Source organism: Vombatus ursinus, unplaced genomic scaffold (assembly GCF_900497805.2).
Source record: "Vombatus ursinus unplaced genomic scaffold, bare-nosed wombat genome assembly UNPS02000577.1, whole genome shotgun sequence".
Classification (NCBI taxonomy): domain Eukaryota; kingdom Metazoa; phylum Chordata; class Mammalia; order Diprotodontia; family Vombatidae; genus Vombatus; species Vombatus ursinus.
The window spans coordinates 25,204,636-25,230,979 of NW_020940355.1; the positions used below are offsets into that span (position 1 = coordinate 25,204,636).

General features: G+C 34.3%; 1 protein-coding gene across 3 annotated transcripts in view; it reads right to left on the reverse strand.

Moving 5' to 3' along the window:
- EXOC2 (exocyst complex component 2) overlaps positions 1 to 26,344 on the reverse strand; it is a 231,880-nt gene that overhangs the window by 52,203 nt on the left and 153,333 nt on the right. For all 3 annotated transcript variants that reach the window (XM_027841894.1, XM_027841975.1, XM_027842046.1), the window contains one exon: positions 21,846 to 21,987. In XM_027841894.1, the coding sequence (XP_027697695.1) occupies positions 21,846 to 21,987 (142 nt within the window). The remainder of the gene's footprint in view (positions 1 to 21,845; positions 21,988 to 26,344) is intronic.

Here is a 26,344-nt window from a genome sequence, read left to right on the forward strand (position 1 = left end):
TGTAGTAGAAGGTGTACTCTTAAAAAAATCAAAACTACTTTGCAAGCCACATTTAAGGTATTACAAATTGATTTACTCGTTGCATGCTTGGTAGTTAGGAAAACAGATTCTTTCTTCTCTCCCTCTCTGTCTCTACGCCTCCTCTTCTCTCTCTCTCTCCTTCTGTCTCTCTGTCTCTGTGTCTCTTTTATTAATATATCAACCAATTATCAATCAACAAGGGTTTATAAAGTGCAAACTATATGCTAGGCACTAGGGATAAAAATACAAACAATTTTTAAAAACCTTTGTAAAGGAGCTTACATTACAATGGGGTGACAAGTACAAATAATTAAGAACCTACAAAATGCAACATGCAGGTATTAGGAAAGATAAAAATATGTATATAGCAGTATCTTCCTTCAAAGAGCTTATCAACAAGTAAAAAAGAAAAGACACAACTGTAGGATGACAATGATGATAATAATGATCGCTCATATCTGCTTTTCCTATCTCATTCTATACTGTTCTGACTTCATTAAAGGAAAGTAGCTTAGCTGAGTGGATAGAATGCTAGGCTTGAATCCAGAAAGTCCTTAGTTCATATCTCACTTTAGACACTGTCATAGCTGTCTGACCCTATGGAAGTCACTTAAATGATCTCAGCCTCAGTGTTTTTATCTGTAAAATGGAGATAAGAGCAGCATCTACCACGTGTATCAGGAAAGGCAGCCACAGAATTACCTATGTAATAGTTAGGTGGTGTAGTGGATAAACCACTGGAGTAAGAAAGATCTAAGTTCAAATGTGACCTCATACACTTACTAGCTGTGTGACGCTGGGCAGTCACTTAACCCCTATTTGCCTCAGTTCCCTCAAGTGTAAAATGGGGATTATAATAGCACCTAGTTCTCAGAGTTATTGTGAGGACTGAATGACATAATATTTATAAAGCACTTAGAGTATCTGGCATATAGTAGGTAGTATATAAATCCTTACTTCCTTCCCTTCTCCTTACCTATTTCACAGGGATGTTGTGGGGAACAAATGAGAGAATTTACATAAAGCACTTTGCAAACCTAAAAGTGCTACACAGATGCTAGCTATCAACATAACTGTTATTATTAAATAGACTGAAGACAAAAGAATTATTAGCAAAAAAGCTTTTTTTTTTTTCTTTTTGGGACTCTTGTATTTAATTATAATTCTATAAATTATAATGCTGAGGAGGCAGTAGATAGTATAGAAATGGTGAATTTAGACATTTCCCTATGCCCATTTTGCTGCCTAGACTTTAAGTCTCATGGGAGCTCCTCCCCACTCCCATCATCGACAGGCAAAAATAAGCTTATTGGAAAAGTGCAAACAAATACTTTTTTTTTTCCCCCTTGAAGAAAGGAGTTGATTTCTTGGCAGATACTAACACTAAAGGAATATCAGAACAGGTTGAAGAAATGCTTGCCAGTTCTTCCTTTCTTCATTTATTCATGTATTCATTCATCAAACATGCACTATGGTAGGAGCTGGAAGAGATACAAACACTCACATTTATACAGTGTTTTACTGCTTTTCAAAGCACTTTCTTCCCAAAGAGGTGTGTTATACAAGAATTATTATTCCCATCTTATAGATGAGAAAACATGAATTTCATGTTCACGATGAACTTCAGTTCAGAAACATCAGGTGATTTGCCCAAGATCAGACTAATAAGGATTGGAGCTGGAACTTAAACCAAGGTCTTTGTACTTCAAGTCTGGTGTCCCATTCACTATCTCACAATGTCTCCCCAAGATAAATAAAATACGGGAACACATGGTCTCTGGAGTTCAGAAGTCTAGAGGTCTGGTAAACTTCACACACCCAGTTGTCTGAAATATTAGGTAAAGATAACGAGGTAATTAAATTCTATATAAATACATCAAGGCTTTGAAAAGTGAGAGAAGAATGAGTAAAGCTCTTCTAGGGAATCTAGGATCAGGAAAGGTGGCCATAGGATTGCCTATGTAACAGGCAGGAAATGAGAGCTGAAAGGAAAGCTCTATAAGTTAGATTTTTAACATATAATCAATGGTTGAATGTATTATTTTATGTAAACACTTGTGCTCAGGTAAGAATAATAGTCATACACTTCCCTAATAACCCTCCTAAACCTTAAACCAGATCCAAAGTCTTGTTGTTAGAGGCATAAGAAGCAACAGGACACATGAAATAGGGTTTTACTCAAAATAGGTAAGGAAAAATAACTTATAACTGGGATTTGGTGAACACTTCCTCATTTGGGTGGAGAAGGAAAAAAGACAAAGTCATAAATACCTACTATGTGATCACAGGGGGAAGACAAAACTAAGAAGAACAGACATATACACTGTCATAGGGCATTAACAAAGGAAGAATATAGCAGTCAGTCAATTTACATTTATTAAGTGCTTCCTATATGCAAGGCACTGCTAAGCTCTGGGTATACAAAGAAAGGCAAAAAACAGTCCCTGCCTTAGAGGAGTTCACAATCTAATGGGAGAGAAAACATGCAAACAGATATGTACATAGGATAAATAGGAAAATATCCACAGGGGGGACATACTAGTACTAAGGATTGGGAAAGGTTTCTTGTAGAAGATCAGGTTTTAGCTGAGTCTTAAAGGAAACCAGGGAAGTTGGGGGAAGAAATGAGAGCATTCCAGACATGGAGGATAGCCAGAGAAAATACCCAGAACTGAGAGATGGAGTGTCTTGTTCAGGGAACATGCTGCCTTTCACATTACATTAATTTGGAGGGCAGACAGGACAATGATGGAAGGAGTATTGCTGGCAGGAGTTCCCTGGAGTAGTTCAGTTGCAATTACTTTCTCTTCCTGCCACCTCTCTCCTGGATGGCAATTACTAGCCAAGCAACAAAGAATGAGCAAAACATGAACTTTTTCTTCTGGTAATTATGGAATCAAATGGGTTGTTCCTACAAGAATTCCAGGGGACTTATTTCATCATGACATTAATATGATCAACATACTTGGAATGGTTGATAAAAGGTGATTTCAAAAATCAAAACTTCTACTTTGTAGACCATGCTGAAGGTATTTTGTAAGTTGATTTGCACAATAAGGACAGTAGTTAACAAAATGGACATTTATTAATTCATTCACTCAGTCTTTGGAGCTTTGTTTCAGTAATTATTATCTATAAATGTGTATGTTCATTTCTATGACAAGACAATGTGATTGATTACTATTTAAGCAGGCTGAATAACATTTTGTTTAAAGAAAGACACTTTCAGATTATAAGGTATTTGGCAATAAAAAGTCAAATAAAAATGAGCAGTTAAATATTAATTTTAAAAACAGTCCACTAGAAAGTATCTAGCAGTGAAAGTTCTCCTCTGAAGAAAAAAACAAATATTAATCAAAGTTGGTTGTACTATAGAAATCATATCTCAGGTGGCATTTTTCAAGTGACAGACATCTATATTATTTATATGCATCAGTCCAGCTATTTTTAATGTCTAGTCAGGAGGAGGGAAGGAGAGAAAAGGACAGACAGAAGGAAAAGGAGGGAAATGAAGGAAGAACCACGTACATGATTATCATTTGGCATGACAACTATTCATATCTTCCAAACAGTGATTTTTTTATTGAATTTAGAGATAAATAATACTTCAGGGATTCTAGAGTAGTGGTTCTCAAGGTTTTCTTTTTATGGATTACCTTTGGCAGGGCCAAAGACCAGGATGATCACCTTCTCTTCCTGCTATAAAAAACACCAATCTTTCCATTCTGGAATTCAATAAAATGTTAATGAGATGATTTATTTAAAAAAAAAAATAGTACGCACCATTAATTCATGGCAGGAAAAAAAAGTACCAAAGCTGGCATGTTATAAACAAGGGACAATTTGGGAGATTATCTGAAGGACATCTATGTTGGTATTCAGAGTTACTGCTATCCTAGCCTCAGTGCTTTGGAATTGCAAACAGGAGGAAGGCAGGAGAAGGAAATAAGGATATATACAAAGAGTTCTAGAAAGAGAAAAATGAGACTCTTTTCTCTTTTTAATTCTTTCTATACTCTCCACACCCAGTCTCTTCCCTATTTTGCATCCCCCTCCCCCTTTTGGTTACCTCTCCTACTCCCTTGATATCATCACAAATTTTGTGCCAGAGCTGGGTGTGGGGCTCTCCAGAGAGCAGTATTTACTACAACAAAGTACTGGACATAGTTTAAGGGCCATAATGTAGCCAACTAAGCTCTAGGGAATGTTGGGATGATGCGCAGATTACTACACTTTGATAGATGAGAAATCTATAAACACAAAAAGTTGTTTTTTTTGCATGAAGCAAATGATAAAGGCAACTATAGTTTCTGGCCAATTAGGAATTTGCAATGGATATGTAATGAAGTTATAGTAATTTCCTTCTTGAAGGTAGATTCCCAAGTTCCTATTTTATAATGTGTCTAGTTTGAGTTTCAGCTTCAAACAATTCCTGCTATAATTCTTATATATTCAGTTAGCTTGTTGGAGAGTAACTAGTTGGGAGTTTAAGAGTACTTTTGATGAACCTTTAAAAATGCTTGTAAGTCCAAATTTAACATTTGGAAATGATCTGTACCTCAGTTTTCTACAGTGATGAGTGATCTAAATAACTGGGAAAGCCTAACATTTGTCACAGTTTTCTAGTTCAAAAGTGAATTGTTTTAACAATTCTGAGTTGCTCTGCATCACCATGCAAGTCCAACACTCCAAATCTATCCAAACAATAATAAAAATTTGAAGTGTTTCATTAAATTTCATTTGAAACATACAGTGTAAAGGAATTTTAAATTAATAAAATACTTTTGTTGTTATAGCAGGTCTGCTGTTGCTACCAATGCAAAAATAATAAAAATGTCCAAACATGCTCCAGTTTTTCTATTGTTGTTGTTGGATTTTTTGAGGGAGGAATGGATGTCAAGGCTGGACAGCAGTGATATATTTCAGGATTAACAAAACAAAACAAAAATTTCTTTCTATTTTTTTTTACAGATATTTAAATCTACCCAAATATGAATAACACATATTGATATCATATAAATACTAGCTTAAACAAAATAGCAATGAGTTTTTGGCTCATTTCACTCCACAGGCACCATTTACTATTTCTAATAGATCTCTAGTACAGGCACAGAGACAAACAGCAGACAGACCTGTTACATCCTAAAGACACAAAGGCTCTCCAGAAAATGCTGACTTAAGGGCAAGACAAATACCTCTTAACTTCAAGGCAATTGTTTGAAAAAAGATTAAAAAAGACAGATGTCTAAAAGATTATGGCCTGAGAGGAGAGAAGAGAGAGTTATCTGGGAACCACACAGAAAGTACGAAGGTATCAAGTTGCTGTCTCTGTATACTACTGTTGTTCTCAACTTCAATGTGTTACTGAAGGGGTGATAAAAACAGTATCATGAATTAGGTATCATAACATTTCTAACTAGGAAGAGCCATCAGAGATTATCTCATACAACCTCTTCATTTCAAAGATATGGAAACCAAGGCCCAGAGTTGTGACTTGCTCAAAAAAGCAGGGTTCTAGTTCTGGTTCTGCTAGTAATAGCAGAGTGGGACCCATTTTTAAAAAAAAGCAAATTAGGGGCAGCTAGGTGGCGCAGTGGATAGAGCACCAGCCCTGAAGTCAGGAGGGCCTGAATTCAAATCTGATCTCAGATCAAACACTTGCCACTTACTAACTGTGTGACCCTGGGCAAGTCACTTAATCCCAACTGCCAAAAAAAAAAAAAAAAAAGAGCAAATTACATTTTTTTTATTGCCAAATACAATTTAGTAACTTACTTCATTATTCTTAATAAATACAAAAAAATGGAATTATTGCTTAGAATACATGAATAGTTTTCCAATTAAATCTCTGGTTTATTCTTTTTAAAAAGCTTCCTTCCTTCCTTCCTTTCATAGTTATTTTCTGGAATGTTCCCCCATCCCAATGAGAAAAACAATTAAATAAAATTTACTTACACCAAGCTGCCAAATCTGATGCATACTATATTACATTTGCAGGGCCTACTTGTTAGAAATATGCTTACTGCAGCAGGGGGCAGTTCATCGGGTAGGATAAAGTTACTTCTCCCCCACCGTACCCCAATGTAAAATGTACCATGGCACTGAAGGAGACACCAACATGAGCTCTGCACTCTAGCCCTGCAGCCTATTACCACCTGGGACAACTCCTTTTCCCAAAATCCAAACCAAACTGTAAAGTAGGTGAAACTTGAGTGCTCATTTCCTTTTCCACTTCAGGCAGTTAATGAGCATTTATTAAGCCCCTACTATGTCAGGTACTGAAGATACAAGGAAAGACAAAAAAGAAAAGAAGAAGAAGAGAAGGAAGACTAGGAAAGGCTTTCTTCTACAGCTCAGTACTTTTTGATCTTCCCATACTTTATCAAAATCTATTTCTAAAAACCTATGGTATGGGTCACTTACACTTTTGTTTATTTAAACCAATATTCTCTTGGGTTAGTTGCACTACAGCTTTATCTTTAACTATAAAACAGGAGGTAAAATATTTTTTATTAAATACCAAGAAAACATGACTTCTTTTTTTTTTCTTTTTGGATAAGCTTGGTATATATATTTTCAAAGTACAAAAAAGATTAATTCTTTTTTTCTCTTGGAAAGATAGCTATTATTTTTAGGCAGTTGTATAGTTCAAAACTGAGAGATATGAACTGACATTTCAGTTTGCTCTTTCTCACTCAGGTTAAGCCTGATGTTAGAAGTTCCTAATAGTACCATGAAATTCATTTATGACGATTGTTTTAAAGTTATTATCTAAAGCACACCTGGGAAAGGGAAGTATATCGAGGTGGCAGTAACTTCAAAGGAGAGACTGTATCTGGGAGCAGCAATGGAGAAAAATGAGGGTGTGAGCTCTTCCTTGAGACCAGGTGAAACAGAAGGGATGGGAAAAAGCAATGCTCTAATCATATTAGAGAAAGTTGCCAAGGATATGAAATTCTCATGGAATAGCCTGGTTTAGTTAATATGAGGAAGCTGTAAGAATATAGAAGAAAGATGCTGAGGATGAAAAGGAATTTGTTAATAGAAAGAGGTATCCAAAGGGCATAGTGGGAGAAACAAATGAGCCAGGAATTGGGCCAGGAGGTTTAGAGCTGTGAGGAAGAGGGAAGAGATACAAGGAAGGAAGGTATTTGTAGATAGCTGGTATAGTAGATAGTGTTAAGACCCAAGAGTCAGGAACACTAGAGTTCAAATTTTGTCTCAGATACTTTTTATACTTATTACCTTGAGTCACAACCTACTTCAGTTACCTCATAATAATAGCACCTATCTCCTACAGTTGTTTTAAGATCAAATGACATAAATGTAGTGCTCTGCAAATCTTAAGAGTATTGTAAAAATGTTAGCAATTATTATCTTCTAGGAAGGTGTGGATATATCTAGGGTTTAGAAGATGGATACTGGGGTTATGAGTAAAAAGGAGGAATCTTAGCTTAGATGGGGCATTTTAGTTAGAGGGTCAGGGGGGTACTTAGGCAGAGTTTTTGTAGAAGTTTATAGATTTGTGCAAGCCCAAGGTTCATATTAGAATGTTGGCATGACAGTGACTCTTCAGCCTATCCCTGAAGAAAATGTGGGCTCGTCTGCCTACAGGTTTGCCATGTCGGAAAGAGAAGACAGACCTGGACAAAACTTCCAGTCCGGTCCTCCATAGGTGAAGAGGTCTTAAAGTTCTAAAATGGCTTTAAGATACTCTAAGTTAAAAATATATATAAATAATTGCTATCAATTTAATAAACAATAAAGTGGATACCGTAATAGATAAGACATGCAATGATCAAAATATGTAGGCCACAGGTCATCTTAAAGTTAACAAATATCACATTTAAAAATACAAGTGCCAAAAGTTAGCTTTTCTGAAATAAAATATGCTTGGCAAACAAAGAAATTACAACCAAATGTCCAAAAAATCATATGAAGGCAAACCATATTGATTCTAAGACACTAAAAAACTCAAAAAATAAAATGAATTACAACAATAATCTACTTAATAATCTACTTAAGGTAAACGGTTAAAAACGAAATAATTGCACATTAACAGAATTGCTGAGGATTAATGAGAATTATCTTCTTCTATAAATGCAATTGGTTTCTGTTTGAAGATGTATCAAGTAAACAAGACTACTAAAACCTAGTATATATTGGTTAATACACACCTCCTAAATTCAATACACAATCAAGGTCCATAGAAAGGAGGGTAAATAAAATCCAATTGGAAACCTCTAAAACTATGCTTTAAAGTCCACATTTCACATTTTGTTTCCCAGAAAACAACAGCTGTTCTGTTCTACACAACACTTGAGGAAGGCAAATTCAAATTAACAAGAGTAAACTAGATATACCAAAGATTAATCAAAGCATCTAGCTGATATGATAAGGGAATTTGGTCACAATTTGCAAATTGTGGCAATAGAAAGTTAAAAAACCTGGTCTCCTGGGAGTCCAAGAGGAGTTAATGATAACGAACTTTATTTCTTTTTAAAAATTAAGTTCACCCAGTGAATATCTGCTTTGATTTTATATAGTGCTAATACAGTGCCAAACAACTAATTGACTAGGCTAAATTCCAATCCTTCCCCATATCAAGAACTATTTTTATTTGGCATGGCAAAACCGAGACCCACATTTTATTCAGAATATATAGAGAAGAAATTTGAACTACTGCAAATGAATTTTGTTTGGCAGAAACAAAAAGTCAGGAAATGGGATGAAAAGAGTAGGAATATATGTACAATTTCCTTTCTAAAATAAGTAGACTAAATCAGCAGTCTTAGGTGATAGCATATGATTTGAGACCATTTTGTTATGCACATTTTAGAATGTTTAAGAGCATATTCATTTTGTTTACTGAATTCCTTCTTCATTGTTCCAGGTGATATATAGCAAAATGAGAAACTGATTACTCATTGACTTCAATTTTGGGATGGCTTTGTGTGAGTATTCTATCCAATGGATAAATGTCATTGAAAGCAGTGACATTTACCAAATACATTTCAGTTTTCTCTCCTCCTTCTATTCAATTCGGAACCTAGTTCATTAAATATCAGTAGTGTCTGAAGAATAAGATGTATGTAAAGACGGAGTCATGTTGTCAACCCTCATTAAATATACATATTGTATATATGTATATAAATGTATATAAATATGTATATATAATGTATATGTATATTTAATGAGGTTGTAACAACAAGCATTTTTATGCTCTTGTATTTTCCTGTGTAGATAGCTAGGTTGAACTCATTTAAGAATCTGCAGTGTTCCAGGCCTTAATGGAAATAGCACATTGTCATCTACAAACAGGAACATGTAGACCACTGAACCATATTTATAAACTGCTTCTTCCACTTAGACTCTGCACTAGACCTTCCATGAGACAGGCAATTTGACAAATATATGTTTCCCTATTTTATGCTTCACTTTATATAAAAATCTTGTATAATGCTAAAATATGAATGGGCAAAACCTTGTTGGAAGAGAGCTTTCAGAGTGGCATTTTGCTCGAACAAATAAAAATCTTAAAATACTTGCTAAACAATTGTAGTGAGATCTTATATTATTTATATCTTTCAGACTAAGATGTGGTCTGCTGCAGAATATTTTTGGCAAAAGCCTATTGCCTTCTCATAGCTCCCTCAATACATATGTAGATTATGAGAAAATAGGTATGTGTGTTAATAACTATTGGTATTTTATCTTGTTTGCACTTATATCTCCACTGCCTAATATAGAGCCTGACATCACAGGCACTTAATAAATAGTTGTTGTTTGACAGGAATAATACTTTTATTCCTCTCTCCTCTCCACCCCAGGTGTTTGGTATCCTTTCTTTCATAAATCTTGAAAATCAATTCCTCAGCAATTTCATAATCATGATGGATGCCTCTAGCTACGGGCTGAGATGGCTTTTATGCTCTCTCTGCTTTGAACTTTTTGACTACCACGGGCAGGAAAGCAGGAGTGAGAAGTCTCCCTCTCTCCTCCCATTCTCACCTTTGCAACAAGGCCCTGAGTAGTCCTCCAGGACACAGCAGATAGATCCAGAAAGAGGAATGTGTATGGAAACACCGATGTCCTCTTCTCATGTGGAGAACGCAGCCAGCATGACTTGCCTCTTTAGTATGTTCCTGAAAGAAATCTTTCAGGTGACCCAGGTTTCATGGGAATACCCTATCATATCTGAAGCTATGTTTCATTTTTGAGATAAATTTTCTTATGACAATTCCCTACATAGTTCAAGGAGTTTCTTCAAAGAAACTATTCTAAACCTATTTAATTTAATATTATTTCCTTATCCCTTTTGCATGTAATTTTACATTACATTATCATGTAGAATATAAGGTCTCTGAGGGCAGGGACTGTTTTATTTTTGTTATACATTCAGAACCTTGCATAGAGTAGGTACTTAATAAACATTTAGTGAACTGAACTGGATAATGCACACTTATTTGTAATGTTTTGTAACTGTACGTATGCTTCTTTTCCCAAGGAAGAGAGAGATTATCTTCTACCCCTTTGGAACACTGGCAATTTTGTAGTACAAAACTATAAAGAATGCTTAGTCAAAAAAATGCTTGTCAAATGAAATACTGCCCACAACCAAATAAATGGCCTCTGAATGCTGGCCAGGTTAAATGGACAATCCAATAATGCAAGAATAGCAGATCCTCCATCTTGCCCCAACAGTCATAACCTAGGGAAGCAACTCCTATGGAGACTGGACTAGCCAACTACTTCTGCAGATACTGCAACATAAGCCTCCTCAGTTGTCATAGCTACTAAATATCTGAGAAAGAAAGTTTTCATCACTAAACTCCTTAGCCTTATTAAATGCTACAATATCAGATATGAATATGGTTTAATCAAGGAAAAAATACTAAACAAGGCTAAAAAGATCTGCTTTGCCTCTGTACCTGAAGGACCACTGGGTTTCCTAACTGGCTGGCTTCAACCTCCGATATGTCATCTTCCCCAAATAGACTGTCAGCTTCTTTAGAGCAGGGATTATCTTGATTTTCTATTTGTATGGTGTGTGCTCAGCACCATCCTTTGCATATAGAAAGCATTTGATAAGTGCTTTCTCATTCATTCAATGAAAAAATTCCCAAGTTACTTATTCAGCTGATTCATCTCCCCCCAACACCCACTGGTTAAATTATTTTATATACATTTAGCGAATTCTTTAAAAATATGTAAAATTAGCAGATGAGAAAAAACAATTTCATGTAAAAATGTACAGATACAACATTCCAAGCATCATGCTCTGTACTATTGGGATGCTTAATAAATACTGTTGACTCAGGATTAAGGGATTTACTCCAGATCATACATTCAGAAAAAGGGTAAAAACAAAACAAAACAAAAAACCCAAACAACTCAACAACTCACACATAGAGCTCACATGTAGAAATGGAAATCTATGTTTGATATATAAAGTCGGCAAAATTCTCTTGCCAAACCCCAAGAAATTATGAGTGCTTGAATAGCTAAATTACAACTGACTACAGGTGGAGGGTTCTAGGAAGCTGACATGTAAGATGGGGGAAAACCCACCAACTGTGCTTCAATAATACACTGAAATCACTAAGTATACACTTTTTTTTTTTTTTTTTACAACATGAGTCACTGGACTAATAACATTTTAGGAAAACACCTCAAACATTCCACTGAGATATGATTTACTAAGAACTAGATTTGATAATCATAATAATGTTGCCATTTGGCAACAAATTTATTATTGTTGACATTTCTCATTTTTCCTGCTATTCCCTGCTAAGGTGTTTTTTTAAAAAAAAAAAATAAGACATAGTAGTTTAAAAAAAAAGAGAGAGAGGGAGAGAAGACCAGCTACACACACAAATGAATGGGGTCAATAGTCAAGATTTTGTGTATTAAAAAAAAGTTAAAAAAGGATTTTGCAGATGGTCCTGGGAAGAAGGGTTATCTTACGTATATCTCAGGAAACAATGGGCATTGACAATGCTGCAATTTCAAGGTGATCATACTGACTTTGGATTCCCTTCAATTAGAAGCATACAGCACTGAAAAATAATGAGACTGGTCATTAATTTCTCAGCTAAGAATCATAATTAGCTCATTCATCTTTTATTCTTAAAAAACTGCATATTTTTCCATTATACTCTGCCCTTCTTGAGGGCAGGACATATGCTGCATAACTAACTGTGTGTGCACTGGGAGAGCCTTTATACACAGCAGGTGTTCAGTAAAGATTTTCATGTAAAAAGGCAAATAAATACTTTCCCTTCATCTTCATGCAATATAAATATGTCCTCCTTTGAATATATGTATTAACTTAATTTTTTATTCTACTGCCTTATTTCCTATACCTGTATGTCTACATTAGTCTTGTCTATTTTAGACTGTAATCTTGAAAACAGTGACTATAATTCTTTTTGTATAGGTCTTTTCACCACAATGTATCATGCAATAAAGTACTCTCTACAGTTTTTGAGGATAATGATGAGCCCTATATTTTAATCACACTTTTCAAAGCTGAGTTGGAAAATGGTATATAGAATGGAAAAATACAATTTTGACTGTATTTACCACTCTTCTAATGTACCATTTTGAAAAAAGTATAAATGTACAGGATATAAAACAGGTTAGAAAGATTATAATGTCAATAAAAGTATGTCTCAAATGTATTAACCAGACCTGAAAGTCAATTTAAGAAACAAATATTGGAATTTAAGTTTATCATTGTGGGCTATTACAGTACATGGACTTAATTTTTTGATTGGTAGGGAAGCAAAAATAATACATGCTCGGCAGACAGTAACACTTCTTACAATATGTGTTCTCAAACTTATCAGGAAGTTTAAAGCATTAAGGAAAAGCTGTCAAACTCAGTAATGACTATAATTACGTAGGGGTGTCATCTTGTGTAATGTGCAATTTCAATCTCATATGCATTCAATTTCTTTGTATTTCTAAAAAAAGACAAAAACTTAAATAAGAAAAATGAGGTGAGACTTTAAAAAATGAAGTAAAAGAAAAGAAAAGAAAAAGAAGAGAAGAAAATAGGAAAGCAGAGTAAAAGATGGCAGAATTTTAAAGGTCTGCAAGGAGATGTGGAACAAAAGCATTTTTCTTTATTCTTAATTTGTTCTTTTTTTTTTTTTGCCTTATTAAAATTTAAGAGTTTCAGGTGAGATTTGTGTCCTTTGTTTATATGATTGTTTTTGCTGACAGTTATTAAATTTATCTTAGAAATTAAATGAGGGGAAATTTCTCTAGTGGTACTTTGCTTTCTGAGTTTAAAGCCCAGGCAATTTCTTTGATATATATATATATATCTTTGATATATACGTATCTTTGAAATATATATATATATATATATATCTTTGATATATATATATACAGTTGTACACAATCAAACTGTCATCTATATAGGGAAGCAAATTAATTCAAATAACTGATGCTATCCTTTTAATTTCTAAGCAAATATAAAAGATTCAATCCCTCTTGTAGAAAACAAAGTTTTTTACAAGTTTAAATTTTATTCAAGTAACCTCAATTATAGTTCCTGGCAAAATTGTGGTTATAATAAAAAAAGAAAAATTTTCTAAAGTAAGGTTGACCGACATATGAAAATATGTATGTTTGATAGCTGTTCCAACTTCTTAAGTGATTTAATAGTGACAGCTCACAGAATAATATGGTGAAATCTCAACATGCATTTATTAAATATAAGTAATATGATAATTCATTTTTAAATGATTTTTAAATTTACTCCATCTCTTCTTTTCCATACCCACAGGTACTTTACTTTAGCTTATTAATTCATACTTGGACTGCAATAGGAGGCTATAATAGCCTCCAATGCCACTAGATTCTCTCCAAGCAAAACCACTGGCTGACAAACTTACTTAAAACATCACTTTATATTACTCTTTTTCAAAAACCTTCAATGGCTCCCTGTCGCCAACTTAAAAGTCTATACTCCTTAATTTAGCATGGCTTACTGTAATTTGGGCCCAACATATTATTTTGGTCTTATTTCCCACTGTTACTGTTGTTCAGTCAAATCAGTCATGTCTGATTCTTTGTGACCCCATTTGGGGTTTTCTTGGCAGATACTGGAGTTGTTTGCTATTTCTTTCTCCAGCTTATTTTACAGATGAGGAAACTGAGGCAAACAAGATTGAGTGACTTGCCCATGGCTAGTAATAAGTATCTGAGGCAAGATCTGAACTCAGGAAGATGAGTCTTCCGGTCTCCAGGATTGGCACGCTATTCACACCTGCCCCACTACTCAACATATATTTGATTCTCTAGCTAATATGGACCACTAACTCATACTACAAACCCACAGGAGAATATATGTTCCTTGAGGGCATGGTCTGTTTTGATTTTGTATTAGTATCCCTAGAGGAGTATCTAGCACAAAGTAGGCACTAAACAAATTCCTCCTGTTTGATCACAATTATCTATTCTACATCTTTCTGCCTAGAATGATCTTCATTTCCCATGTTTACATATCAAAACTGTGAAACACCAATACCACCTCCTCTATGATGTCTTCCTTCTCTGGCTTATCTAGAGTGAAAATCGCAGAATCACAGAATCCTAATGAGATAGTCTTCAATGTAAAAGTCAGTTACCCAGCCTGACCTCAATTCCTGGCAAATTATAGAATGTATTTGTAAAGGGAACAATAGAAAATGAAACAGTGACCACAAATAGCCAACATGATTTCATCAAGAATAGGTCATGGCAGATTAACCTAATTTCCTTTTTTTGACAGGTTTACTAAACTGATAGATAAGGAGAATACTATAGACATAGGTTACCTAGATTTTAGCAAAGCACTTGCTGGACAATCTCTTAGTTATTCTTATGGAAAAGATGGAGAGATGTGGATTAAGCAGTATAGTCAGGTGCATTTTGGAATTGATTAAATAGATATATTAGATGACAGGAAAAGATCTTGACAGCCTAGAAAACTGAACAGAATCTCAGTAAGATGAAATTTAACAGGGATAATGAAGAGTCTCATATTTATACTTAAATTATTAAGTTCATAACTAGAAGATGGGGATTGGTGTGGGTAGACAACAAACTGTTTGAAAAAGATCTTGTTGTTTTAGTGGACTGCATGCTCAATGAGTCAACAATGTGAGATGGTGGCCAAAAAAGATAATTTATTCTTAAGCTGCATTGACAGCATAGGAGTATTTGAAGATAGGGGGATGATAGTCTTACTATATTCTGGGCAGACTGCATCTGGAATATTACGTTCAATTCTCACAGAATTCTCCCACATTTTAGGAAGAATAATCATAACTCAAAATAAGTCAGGAGAATGGCAGCCAACATGTTGAAGGGGCTCAAGATTATTCCATATGAAGATGTTCTGAAACAATGGCAGTGTTTGGCCTGGTGAGGAGAAAACTTGGGGGACATAATATCTATCTTCAAGCACTGGAAGGGTTGTCATGTGGAAGAGGCATTAGATTTCTTCTGTTTGGCCCCAGGGGGCAGAACTAGAAATAATGGGTCAATGGTAGAAAGTGACTAATTTAGTATTAATTTAAGAAAACATTTCCTAACCATTAGGGCTATCCAAAAGTGGAATAGGTTACCTCAGAGGGCGGTGAATTTCCACTCACCGGAAGACTTCAGGTTGGCTGTATACTTTTTTGGGCCTGTTGTAGAAAGGATTTCTGTTTATAGACAATTGGACCAGCTGGTTTCTGAGATTCCTTTCAATATGGAGAATCTAAGATTCTGAGTCTCCCTTCTTCCTCCAGAACTGAAGGCACTACTCCATATGTGGTCTGACCAGCACAAAGTATAGTACCACTATCATTTCCTTTGTCAATTTTCTGGCAGGCAGGCCACACTTTTGATCTTATCCTGCTTGTGATGGACAAATCCAAAAAAGTTTTTTTTGTTGTCTCACGGCATGCTGAGATCCAATCTCTGACACTATTTTTACAGATTGCTGGTATTCCCCTCTTCTTTATTCCTACAAAAGTACTCTATTCTTTTAGAGTACTTATTTTGGTACTTTCTACTGCAGATATCTGTCAAGAACCATCTTATCTTCTATACTAGACTGCACAGCTTTGAATTCCACACTGTGTCTAGGTCAGCACCTTCCACATAGGAAATGTACGATAATTGTTCATTGAACGACTGATTGAATAAAAGCAATTTTTTAAAAACTCAGTTGCTGAATTCAGGTATTCCAAGCAAATGGCCCAACTGATGTAGCTACATGAAATTCCTAAAATGGAAATTTAAAAAAATTTCCTACAGGTCTAAGTCATTGCCAGTCCCTGAAAGGTAGACTCTGAAAGGTAGCTGCGAACATTAAAATATTTAGTGATGATTTTCTTTCTGACAAATCAGTAATTTAGAAATATTATCATTAAATTGAATAATATGTTTCCCATATCATTAAAATTTCACTTCCTATAGTTGTTAAAATGTTACCATTTTGACACCAAAATTGGGTACTATGTGACACCCACCTAAGGTTAAAACTAAATTCTCAATATCTGTGCCATGCATTGGAATTCATGTATTTTTTTAAAAAATACTTTCATTTTTAAAATAAGTGAAAAAAACTTATTTGAATAGATAAATCTCATTTCTAATAGACTTGTAGAAACTAGAATTGACAAAATATCTAGACTGATACAACTATGGTTATTAAATTAAAATTATGATTATTAAAATAAAAAATGGAAGTTTTTATATTGACATTGAAGAGGTACATTCTTATGTATATCCTTTTGGAGACCAATAGGATTCTTAAATAAGCTGCAAAGTACTATGCAAGAGTGTTAATACCTGGAGCTTTTGAATAAAATGAAATTTCAGCAACTATGGGTAAAATTAAAATCAAAAGTAAGAATAGTCAGTTATATGACTCAAATCTAACCAGAATAATCTTTACTGATACAAACACAAATAAAGGGCTGACAGTAGCTTAACATCTGTCAGGTTTTAAAAAAATATATAGCTATGGCTTTAACGGATACTTTTTCATGAATCATGAAATTAATCAACTGGATTTTTTATGAATTGGTATAAACAAGTCAGCACACTAAGTTCACTGCCAACCACTGTTCCGTTTAATCAGTTATCTAAATGATTTGCATTTTAAAATATATATATTTTAGAAAGTAACCTCTAAAGACAAAATCAAAATGAGCTGAAAATATTTTCAAAATTAATCCCCTTCTCCTATCTTCCCTATTACGGTAGGGTGCAACACTATCCTCCCCAGTCCCTCAGGCCTACAACATAGGAGTCATCCTGGAATCTTCACTTTCTCTAACACCCCATAGCCAATCTGTTGCTAAGGTCTGTCAATTTCACCTCTGCAACATTCTTCCAATATGTCCCCTTTTCTCCTTTGACACTGCTACCACACTGATAGGTGGCCCCCATTACCTTACACTTGGACTACTGCAATTGGATGGTGGTGGATCTGCCTGCCTCAAGTTTATCCCCTTGCTAATTTATCCTCCAGTCAGTCACCAAAGGGATTTTCCTGGGTGCACGTATGATCATGTCAACCTCTATCTCTGCCCCCCCCTTAAACTCCAGTGGCTCCCTACTGCCCCCAGGATCAAATACAAAATGTTCTGGTTGGCATACAAAGCCCTTCATAACCTTGCCCCCTCCCATCTTGCCAGTCTTCCTTTTCCTTACTCCCTGTCACATACTCTTAGATCCAGTGATGCTGGCCTCTTGCCTGCTGCATAAACAAGACACTCCATCTCTTGGCTCTGGGCATTTTCTCCAGCTGGCCCCCATGCCTGCAACATCCTCCCTCTTCCACACCACCATCTGATGTCCCTGGATTCCTTCTAGTGTCAAATAAATCCCATCTTTCATAGGAAGCCTCTCCCAACTCCTCTTAATTCTGGTGCTTTCCTTCTGTTAATTATTTCCTATTTATCTTTCTATATATCTTGCCTTACTTTGTATATATTTGTTTGCATATTGTTTTTCCCATTAGACTGTAAGCTCCTTCAAGGCAGGGACTGTCATTTTCCTCTTTTTGTATCCCTGGTGTTTAGCACAGTGCCTGGCACATAATAGGCACTTGATAAATACTTATTAAGTCTACCCTTATGTCTTAAATTAAGCCTTAATCTTAACCATTAAAAAAAATTATGTAACTACACAAGGTTACTCAAGACTCAATATTTTAGAGTACTTATTTTAGTACTTTCTACTGTAGATATCTGTCAAGAACCATCTTATCTCCTATACTAGACTGCACAGCTTTGAATTCCACACTGTGTCTAGGTCAGTGCCTTCCACATAGGAAATGTACAATAATTGTTCACTGAACGACTGATTGAATAAAAGCAATTTTTTAAAAACTCAATTGCTGAATTCAGGTATTCCAAACAAATGGCCCAAAGGATGTAGCTACATGAAATTCCTAAAATGGGAATTTAAAAAAATTTCCTGCAGGTCTAAGTCATTGCCAGTCCCTGAAAGGTAGACTCTGAAAGGTAGCTGCGAACATTAAAATATTTAGTGATGATTTTCTTTCTGACAAATCAGTAATTTAGAAATATTAGCAAAGGTACAGCCATGAAAAAACTGAATTAAACACAGTTCATAAGGGCGGAAAAAACTTAGAAAGTCAGCAAATGTTCGTGCTCACTGAAAAAAAAGTAATTTAAAAGTTTCTAATGTAATAATGTTAAGCACAATTTCAACCCAACCTTTTAAGAGGAAGTTAATAATAAAAAAAGAATAAAGTAAATTTGAAGAGAGTAAAAAAAAAATTCTACTCAACCTAAGAGTCAACCTATCTAAACAGTAATTACAAGGAAAATAATACCTGCCCTGTCTACCTCTAATTTTTAGCAATACCCAGGATAATGCCTGGCATTTTTTTTTTTTTGGCCGGAGGTAGGGAGAAAATTTATTGAAGGGATAGTGGAAGGGTAGTAGCTCTAGGCCACTGATAATTTTCATCAGTGTGGGAGAAGTTTCAGTGTGTAAACTCCTTTCATTAGTGGAGATCACCAATTCCTACATAGTTTAGAGTCTCAGAGAATTGTGGAGGGTGCCGAGAGGTTGAGTTATCCTTTGTTAATCATCTTCAATTTATCTTGTATCTATCTTGTTCGTATATAGTCATGCTCATGTTGTCTCCCCCATTAGACTGTAAACTCCTTGAGATGAGGATCTGTTTTTTTTCTTCCTTTGTATTCCCAGAGCACAGTACAGTGCCTGGCACATAAAGCTGCTTGTTGATTTGGATGCTCATCTATGGCAAGACCTGAACCCAAGTCTGTCTGACCACAAGGCTAGTACTCTATTTTATCATGTTTCTTCTTACTTTGCACACAGAAGAGGCCTGGTTTTTTTTTTTTGTTTGTTTGTTTGTTTGTTTTTGGGGAGCGGCTAGACAATAGGATTAAGTGACTTGCCCAGGGTCACACAGCTAGTAAGTGTTATGTGTCTGAGGCTGGATTTGAACTCAGGTACTCCTGAATCCAGGCCTGGTGCTTTAACCACTGCACCACCTAGCTGTCCCAGGAGGACTGTTTGTTAAAATAAATTTGGCACACATAGAATCATTCAAAGACAACAGTGGTATTTAGTTTGTTTTAAGTCTAATAATGAAAAGAACAGATTACTGGAATCTAGCTCTACCTCATCTTTACCATTTGTACTAATTTATCTTTTATGATGGAATTGCTGTTCTATGGGTAGTTACATGGTATAGAAGCAGGTTGTTGGCCCAAAGGACAGAGCACTGGTGGACTACATCATGAAGACCTGAGTTCAAATCTGGCCTCAGACATTTATTAGCCATGTGACTATGGGCAAGTCATGTGTATCTATTTGCCTCAGTTTCCTCTACAGTAAAAGGGTAAGGATCAAATGAGATATCTGTAAAGCATTTAGCACAGTGTCTGTCACACAGTAGATAATTTCTTAACAGATGCTTATTTCCTTCCTTAAAATAGGAAGCTGTGAAATCTCATCTAGAGGTCTTTAAAGTTAAACAAGCTCATTTGTTAGAAAATATTAGCATGGCCTTATCTAAATGGCAGGGAGATAGCCTGCCCAAAAATCCATTCATTCATTCACTCATGAATAAAGATTCATGAATATTCATCAAACATTTGTGGAGCAGTTATTATATGTAAGGTGCAGTGGAGAAAAAGATTCAGTCTTTGCCCTCAGGAGCTAACAATTTATGAGAGGCAATGATATACATACATACATACATACACATATACATACACACACACATATACACACACACCAGTGACTACAAGATAGTATGTGATAACTGCCATAATAGTGGTACAGAAGAAGTGCTATGGGAATTCAGAGGTGGGAGGTAGGTGCCATTATCATCCCCATTTTACAGTTGAGAAAATGGAGGAAGACAGGTTAAATGACTTGCCAGAGTCACACAGCTAGTATGTGTTTGAAGCTGAATTTGAACTCAAGTCCTCTTGACTTTGGGACTAGCACTCTACTGTACCACCTCACTGCTTTAGAAGAAAAGAGAGCGTTTGAACAGAGGCTTGACATGGCAAAAATGGGATGGTAGAGTTATAAGGTGAAGCCTGAACATGAGAAAAAATCTGGAGGCAGAAAAGCAATGGGCTTTTTTAGGGGAATAGTGAGTAATTCCATTTAACTGAGTATAGGATTGTGTAGGAAAGGAGATGTAGATAGAAAAGCAGAATGAGGACAGATCATGTAGAAAGGAGCTGGGACCCTGAGTCATGATTTGAGATAAGTAAAGACTTTGGTTATAATATTCTTAATCATTCTGATATCTTCAAATTGGGATTTCATTATTACTATTTATGATGAAAGCAAAAGATAGGATTGCATTTGTACTTTTTAAATTGACTTAATTACATTATAACTTTGATTAAACTCATCTTCCTTGCTAAACTTTAAGTTCTGTGAGGGAAGGAGTTTCATATTATCCTTGTTTCTCCGCAAGCACATAGTACAATGTCTACCTTAGTAAGTGTCTTTTTAATCATTTTAAATGATCAATCAAAAACCAAATGAAAATAGTCCCTAACACACATACACACCCATACACACAGCCAGGAAGATGTTTTGGTGTGAATATTCTATTATTGATTACAATTTTGTAGTCACTTTCCTTCTACATTAAAATAATTAACAGGTACTTTGATATCTGGTGAATCAAAAAGTTCACTTAAACAAACAGATAACTTCTACCACGCAAGAGAAATTCATTATTTTAAAACATGCTGAAGGATAGTTGAATTGACTATTTGATATCACGAAGAGAATCCTGTTAGTGTATCATTCATTCTTCTGTGGTTTAATTTTATTTGTTAGATTACTGCAGTAATTTTACTCCCACACATTTTTCTAACTTTTACCTTTTCAACAATGAGGTCTTATGTAGAAGTGACCAGATTTAAGAAATAATTGGTGGCTGTCATGAATTCATTACATAAAGCTGTCAGTTATGACCTACCTATTACATATAAACAATGAAGGAGAATTACAAAAAGTTATGTGAGATAATAAATTATTAAATGATACACTAATAATTTTAGGGTATTTAAGGATGATTTATAAGCCATTAAAAATACCAAAAGAATTCACCAAATCCCAGGATACCTTCTGTTTGTGCTTCTTAACATCTAAAACCAAATAGTAAACCTGAGAAAAGTTTGAATAAAAAGGAGAGTGATTTAACCATACTGTGCTTTCTCAAACTTCATCTAGTATCAAGCAATGCTATTTGAGCTCTATTTCCTTTAAAATATTTATAATTTAAAACTGTTTACCTGTTGGAGTCAAGCAGTCTTTCCAATCAAAATAGCCTGCATAAATGCCAGGTTCTAAGGAGCCAACAATAGGATCTGCTTTCAACTCAATATAATTTTCAAAGAGCCTTTGGTCTAACTCTTTCAATGAAGCCATGCTAACCTATAAATACATAAATTGGGAGAAAATACTTAGGATTTGTCTTCTATTTGTGAAAACAGGAGAGAGCAATGATATTAAATTACATGCTTTAATGCACTACTTCACAATCAACTTATGCTATTAAAGTAGCATTTTTCTAAGACAGAGCCATAATTTCTAAAGTTCACTAAGAGCATGTTTACCTCAAGCAGCTTAAAGAATTATAATCACTTTAGTTTTAACTATGACTTATATTAAGAACATCTTACTAGTTGTATAGATAAAGTATACATACCAAAGATGTACTACATAGGAGGCTATAGTCAAAAAGTCCAGTGAATATTTAGTCAACTTCATCAGTTTCAGTTACATATTTTGTCTTAAAATTAAGACCCTTTTAAAAGCACAATAATATGAATATCCTTCTGATGCTTTTACAGTCACCAATAATATTTCTTGAATATAACAAGGACATATTAAAAGAAATGAAACTGAAGGAAATTAGAATTCCTCAAGTAGACCGTCTTTTACCTTTCTTTGTAATACCAGCATTTAGTACCATGTCTATCATACAGTAGGTGCTTAATAAATTTTTATTGATTAATATGTCAATTAAATATTCTCAATGATTGAATAATTCAGCTAAGCTGAGTAAGGTACCTTGTAATATGATGGTATCTCAAAAGTGAAATAATATGAGTTACTTTTAAATAATCTCAGGATACAATAAATTTCTATTTAGTCACAAAGTCCAGGGAATCTCCTATTCTGCTTGAATAATCAATGGCTGACAATAAATATATAATTGTTTTGTCAAGGCTAAATGAACTATAATATAGATAATACAGTACCTCACACTAAACACTAAAGCTATTCTGGAATACGGTTATCTTTTTTTGAAAAATCAGAAGACATTTTGGGATCTTGTTATGCCTCATGGTATTCTCTATAAATATTAACGATATGTGAGATGCAAAAAGTATAGAGGATAGTGTTGACTCTGTCCTGCCCTTCTCACAAACTCTGCAATTAAAAAAAGTCTCTAATATCAATTAAAAAAATTTGGTCAAGTTAGTTTGTTCATAAAAACTCTTAAAATTTGTAATTGCTAAATGGCTACTTAGGAAACGTACACAAAATAATTTTGTTATTTGTGCAAAATGAAAACTAATGTACACAGTAGGGAAAAAGGATTGGCAAATTAATGAATCTGGATCCTGTTTACATTTTTATAATCATCTGATAAAGCTTAAGTGATATCTTGATTATAAATATCATTATATATAATACGTATTGATGGAGGTGAAGTCTCTACTTGAATAAAAGTGTGGAACATTAGTATAAAATGTGTAGTTGAATGAGTTAACATATGTAAAGTAGTTTGCAAACCTTAAAGGGCTATATAAATGCTACTTATTGTAATAATAATTGTTAATAGTAGTAATATTATAAATAATAGCATTTTACATTACAAGGTACTTTACAATCTGCAAAGTGCTTCCCTCAAAATAACCTGTAAGGTAGGTAGTATATAAGAATTCCTATTTTAGAGAAGAAATCAAAGCTCAGAGAAAACACCAAGATCATAGAATTAAACCGTTAAATGCCTTGCTGAAGGTCCTGTAGATAATTAAAGATAAGATTTTAAACTTGGATATTCTGACTCCAACTCCAGTGTTCTTTCCACGTATCAGGGAGGTTCACACAATATTAATGACTGGTAGAATCAAGAACATCTTATATATTATTAGTGTTGATAAAACACTAGTTGTTAAATGCAGAAACAGAGATCATTCATTAAATTCTAGTACATCAGAATCAGGGAACAACCTTCTGAAACTTGAGAAAGGGAAGTCCACAGATCGTGAACTGGAAATAAACTCATGGATTAACTAATTCAATTATCACCCCTTCATCCACCTCATTTTTCAGATGAGGAGACTGACACCTAAAAAGGTTAAGTGATATGCCCAAAGTCATGGAGGTGGCTCAGCCAGAATCTGAATTCAGATTCCGTGACATTAAGTTCAGAGCTTTTGTGCCATGTTCTTTTTCCAGCAGGGGATGAAAGTTATGGAAAACCATTATCCCAAGAGAAAACACAAGAAGAAAATATTAATAGTTTCAAAAAGTTTTAAGCATGTTAACAAATTAAAAGAATTTATTTAATGGTTTATTAGGCAGAGGTGGTGATATGTAGGGTACATTTTACATCATGGAGGATCACATCCTTATATTATTCTACAACTATCAACTACCTGCCTTCCTTCACTCTTTTCACTCCACCATCTTCTTAAATCAGGAATGATAGCTCATATCTACATGGTATTGTTTGGTTTACAAGGCATTTTAATCACAGTAAACCTTGAGGTAGATTGGACAAGCATATCCATTTTATAAATGAAGAAACTACCATATCAAGGTAGTCAATTTCAAGACCTACCATAAACTGGTCCCACAATATCTGTTTAATATTATTTCCTGATAATGGTATCCCAATATACCCAGTATACCCAACATACATCATCTGTTTCCTTACTGTCTGCTATCTATGTATATACCATGGTCCCTCTTGCTGAGGCCTTTATGTATTTTTTACTTCCTAGAATGCTCCTTCTTTCTGGCACAATGCACAAACCAGGTGCTGGGGAAGAGAAAAACATAACTAGAACATGCTTCCTTGCCCTTGGCTAAAAATTTAATAGAGATGATAAGAAAAAAATACATACACACACACACACTCACTGATAAACAGAATTTAATTCAATTCAATAAACATTTATTAAATGCCTACTATTTATGAGCATATACACAATGGAATGTGACAAGGGTACAAGAAGTCACATTAGCTGTGAGACCCTGGACAAGATACCTAATACCTCCAAACCTCATTTTTGCTGTAAATGATACTATATATCATAAGTGTGTGTGTGTGTGTGTGTACACATACACGATCTATAAATATATTATGTATATACAGTAAATATATATGTGTGTGTGATACTCTATTTTTAGGTTAGTTAGCAAAAGACTTCTAACTAGTTTCATTGAGTTTTATTGATCAGCTTAGAGTCTAATACAGTGGAATGAGCAATGGATTTGGAATCCAAAGGCCTACATTTGAATACTGGTTCTGCTACTTAATTCCTATGTGACTGGAAATACAACTAACATTCTTTTGGTCTTAATTTCTTCATTTGTAAAATGAGAGGATTAGAATACATGACCTTTAAGGCCTTTTCCAGTTCCAAATCTATGATCCACATTAAAACAAAGCTTCTGTGTATTTAAGTATATTTCTACTACTGAGACAAAAACTGAAGTCGAATTTTTTGGGCAAAATGTATTTAAAATTTTTATAGCTTTGAGATAATCTATTCATTTCATATTTAGCCCCAATATTATCTGCAATAACTACTGATTATTTTTTCTTAAATAGCAATTTGAAGATAAAATACATGCTAAAAGATATTCTGATTTTATATAACATGAATTGTTATTACTATGTTAGAGAAGAAAAAGAAAAGTAGAATTTGATCAACTCAATTATATCATCTCCCTCATATTTCATCTTCAATCATAAATGGTGATAGTTAAAAGTAAAAATGCTTCTGACGTGTTAGTTTGTGATTTTAGAAAATTTTTAGGAAAAATTCCTCATTTTGAAGAAAAATATTAGTTTTTGAATGAAATAGAAATGAAGATAATACAAATATGTTTTTATTTCAAAGATGGTAAAAAATAATTTCAACTTGATAATCTCTATAGAAATATTTTAATTAAGGTATGTTAAAAATCTACACTGGAATTATTAGATACAAATTAGGTAACTGGGCTCAGGCATTTTAATATTATTATTAATGCCTTACAGATAATTATTAATATAATAATATTATTAATGCCTTACAGATAAATTCCAGGACAGACGGAAGGATGACATTATAAAAATATTATTAAACAACAATCTGTCAAAAGAAAACAAAATCAATGCCAAGTAAACGATTACTTTTTAAACTCTGTATATCCTAGCAAAGATAGCACACTAGTTTATTTTACCAAGGCTTTTAAGAAACAATACCAGAATGTAATTTGGAAACTTTGCCACACACACACACACAATATCTGTCTCACAAAAATCGTACTTTAAGTGCTAATTTAAGTAGGCTCTTGTCACTGCATCACTATTCTATAAATTATAGTTAAGCATATGTTAAGTTACTCTTTCACATGCAAGCTAAGTTCTGAGGTTGTCTACTCTAAAACATAACATTGGTGGATGGCAAGTTTTATTTCACTGAGCACACCTTTAGGGGTGATATATATTGAGGTTAATTACTGCTTCTTTTCTATTGTTCTCAATGCAGCTTTCTTGTCAGAA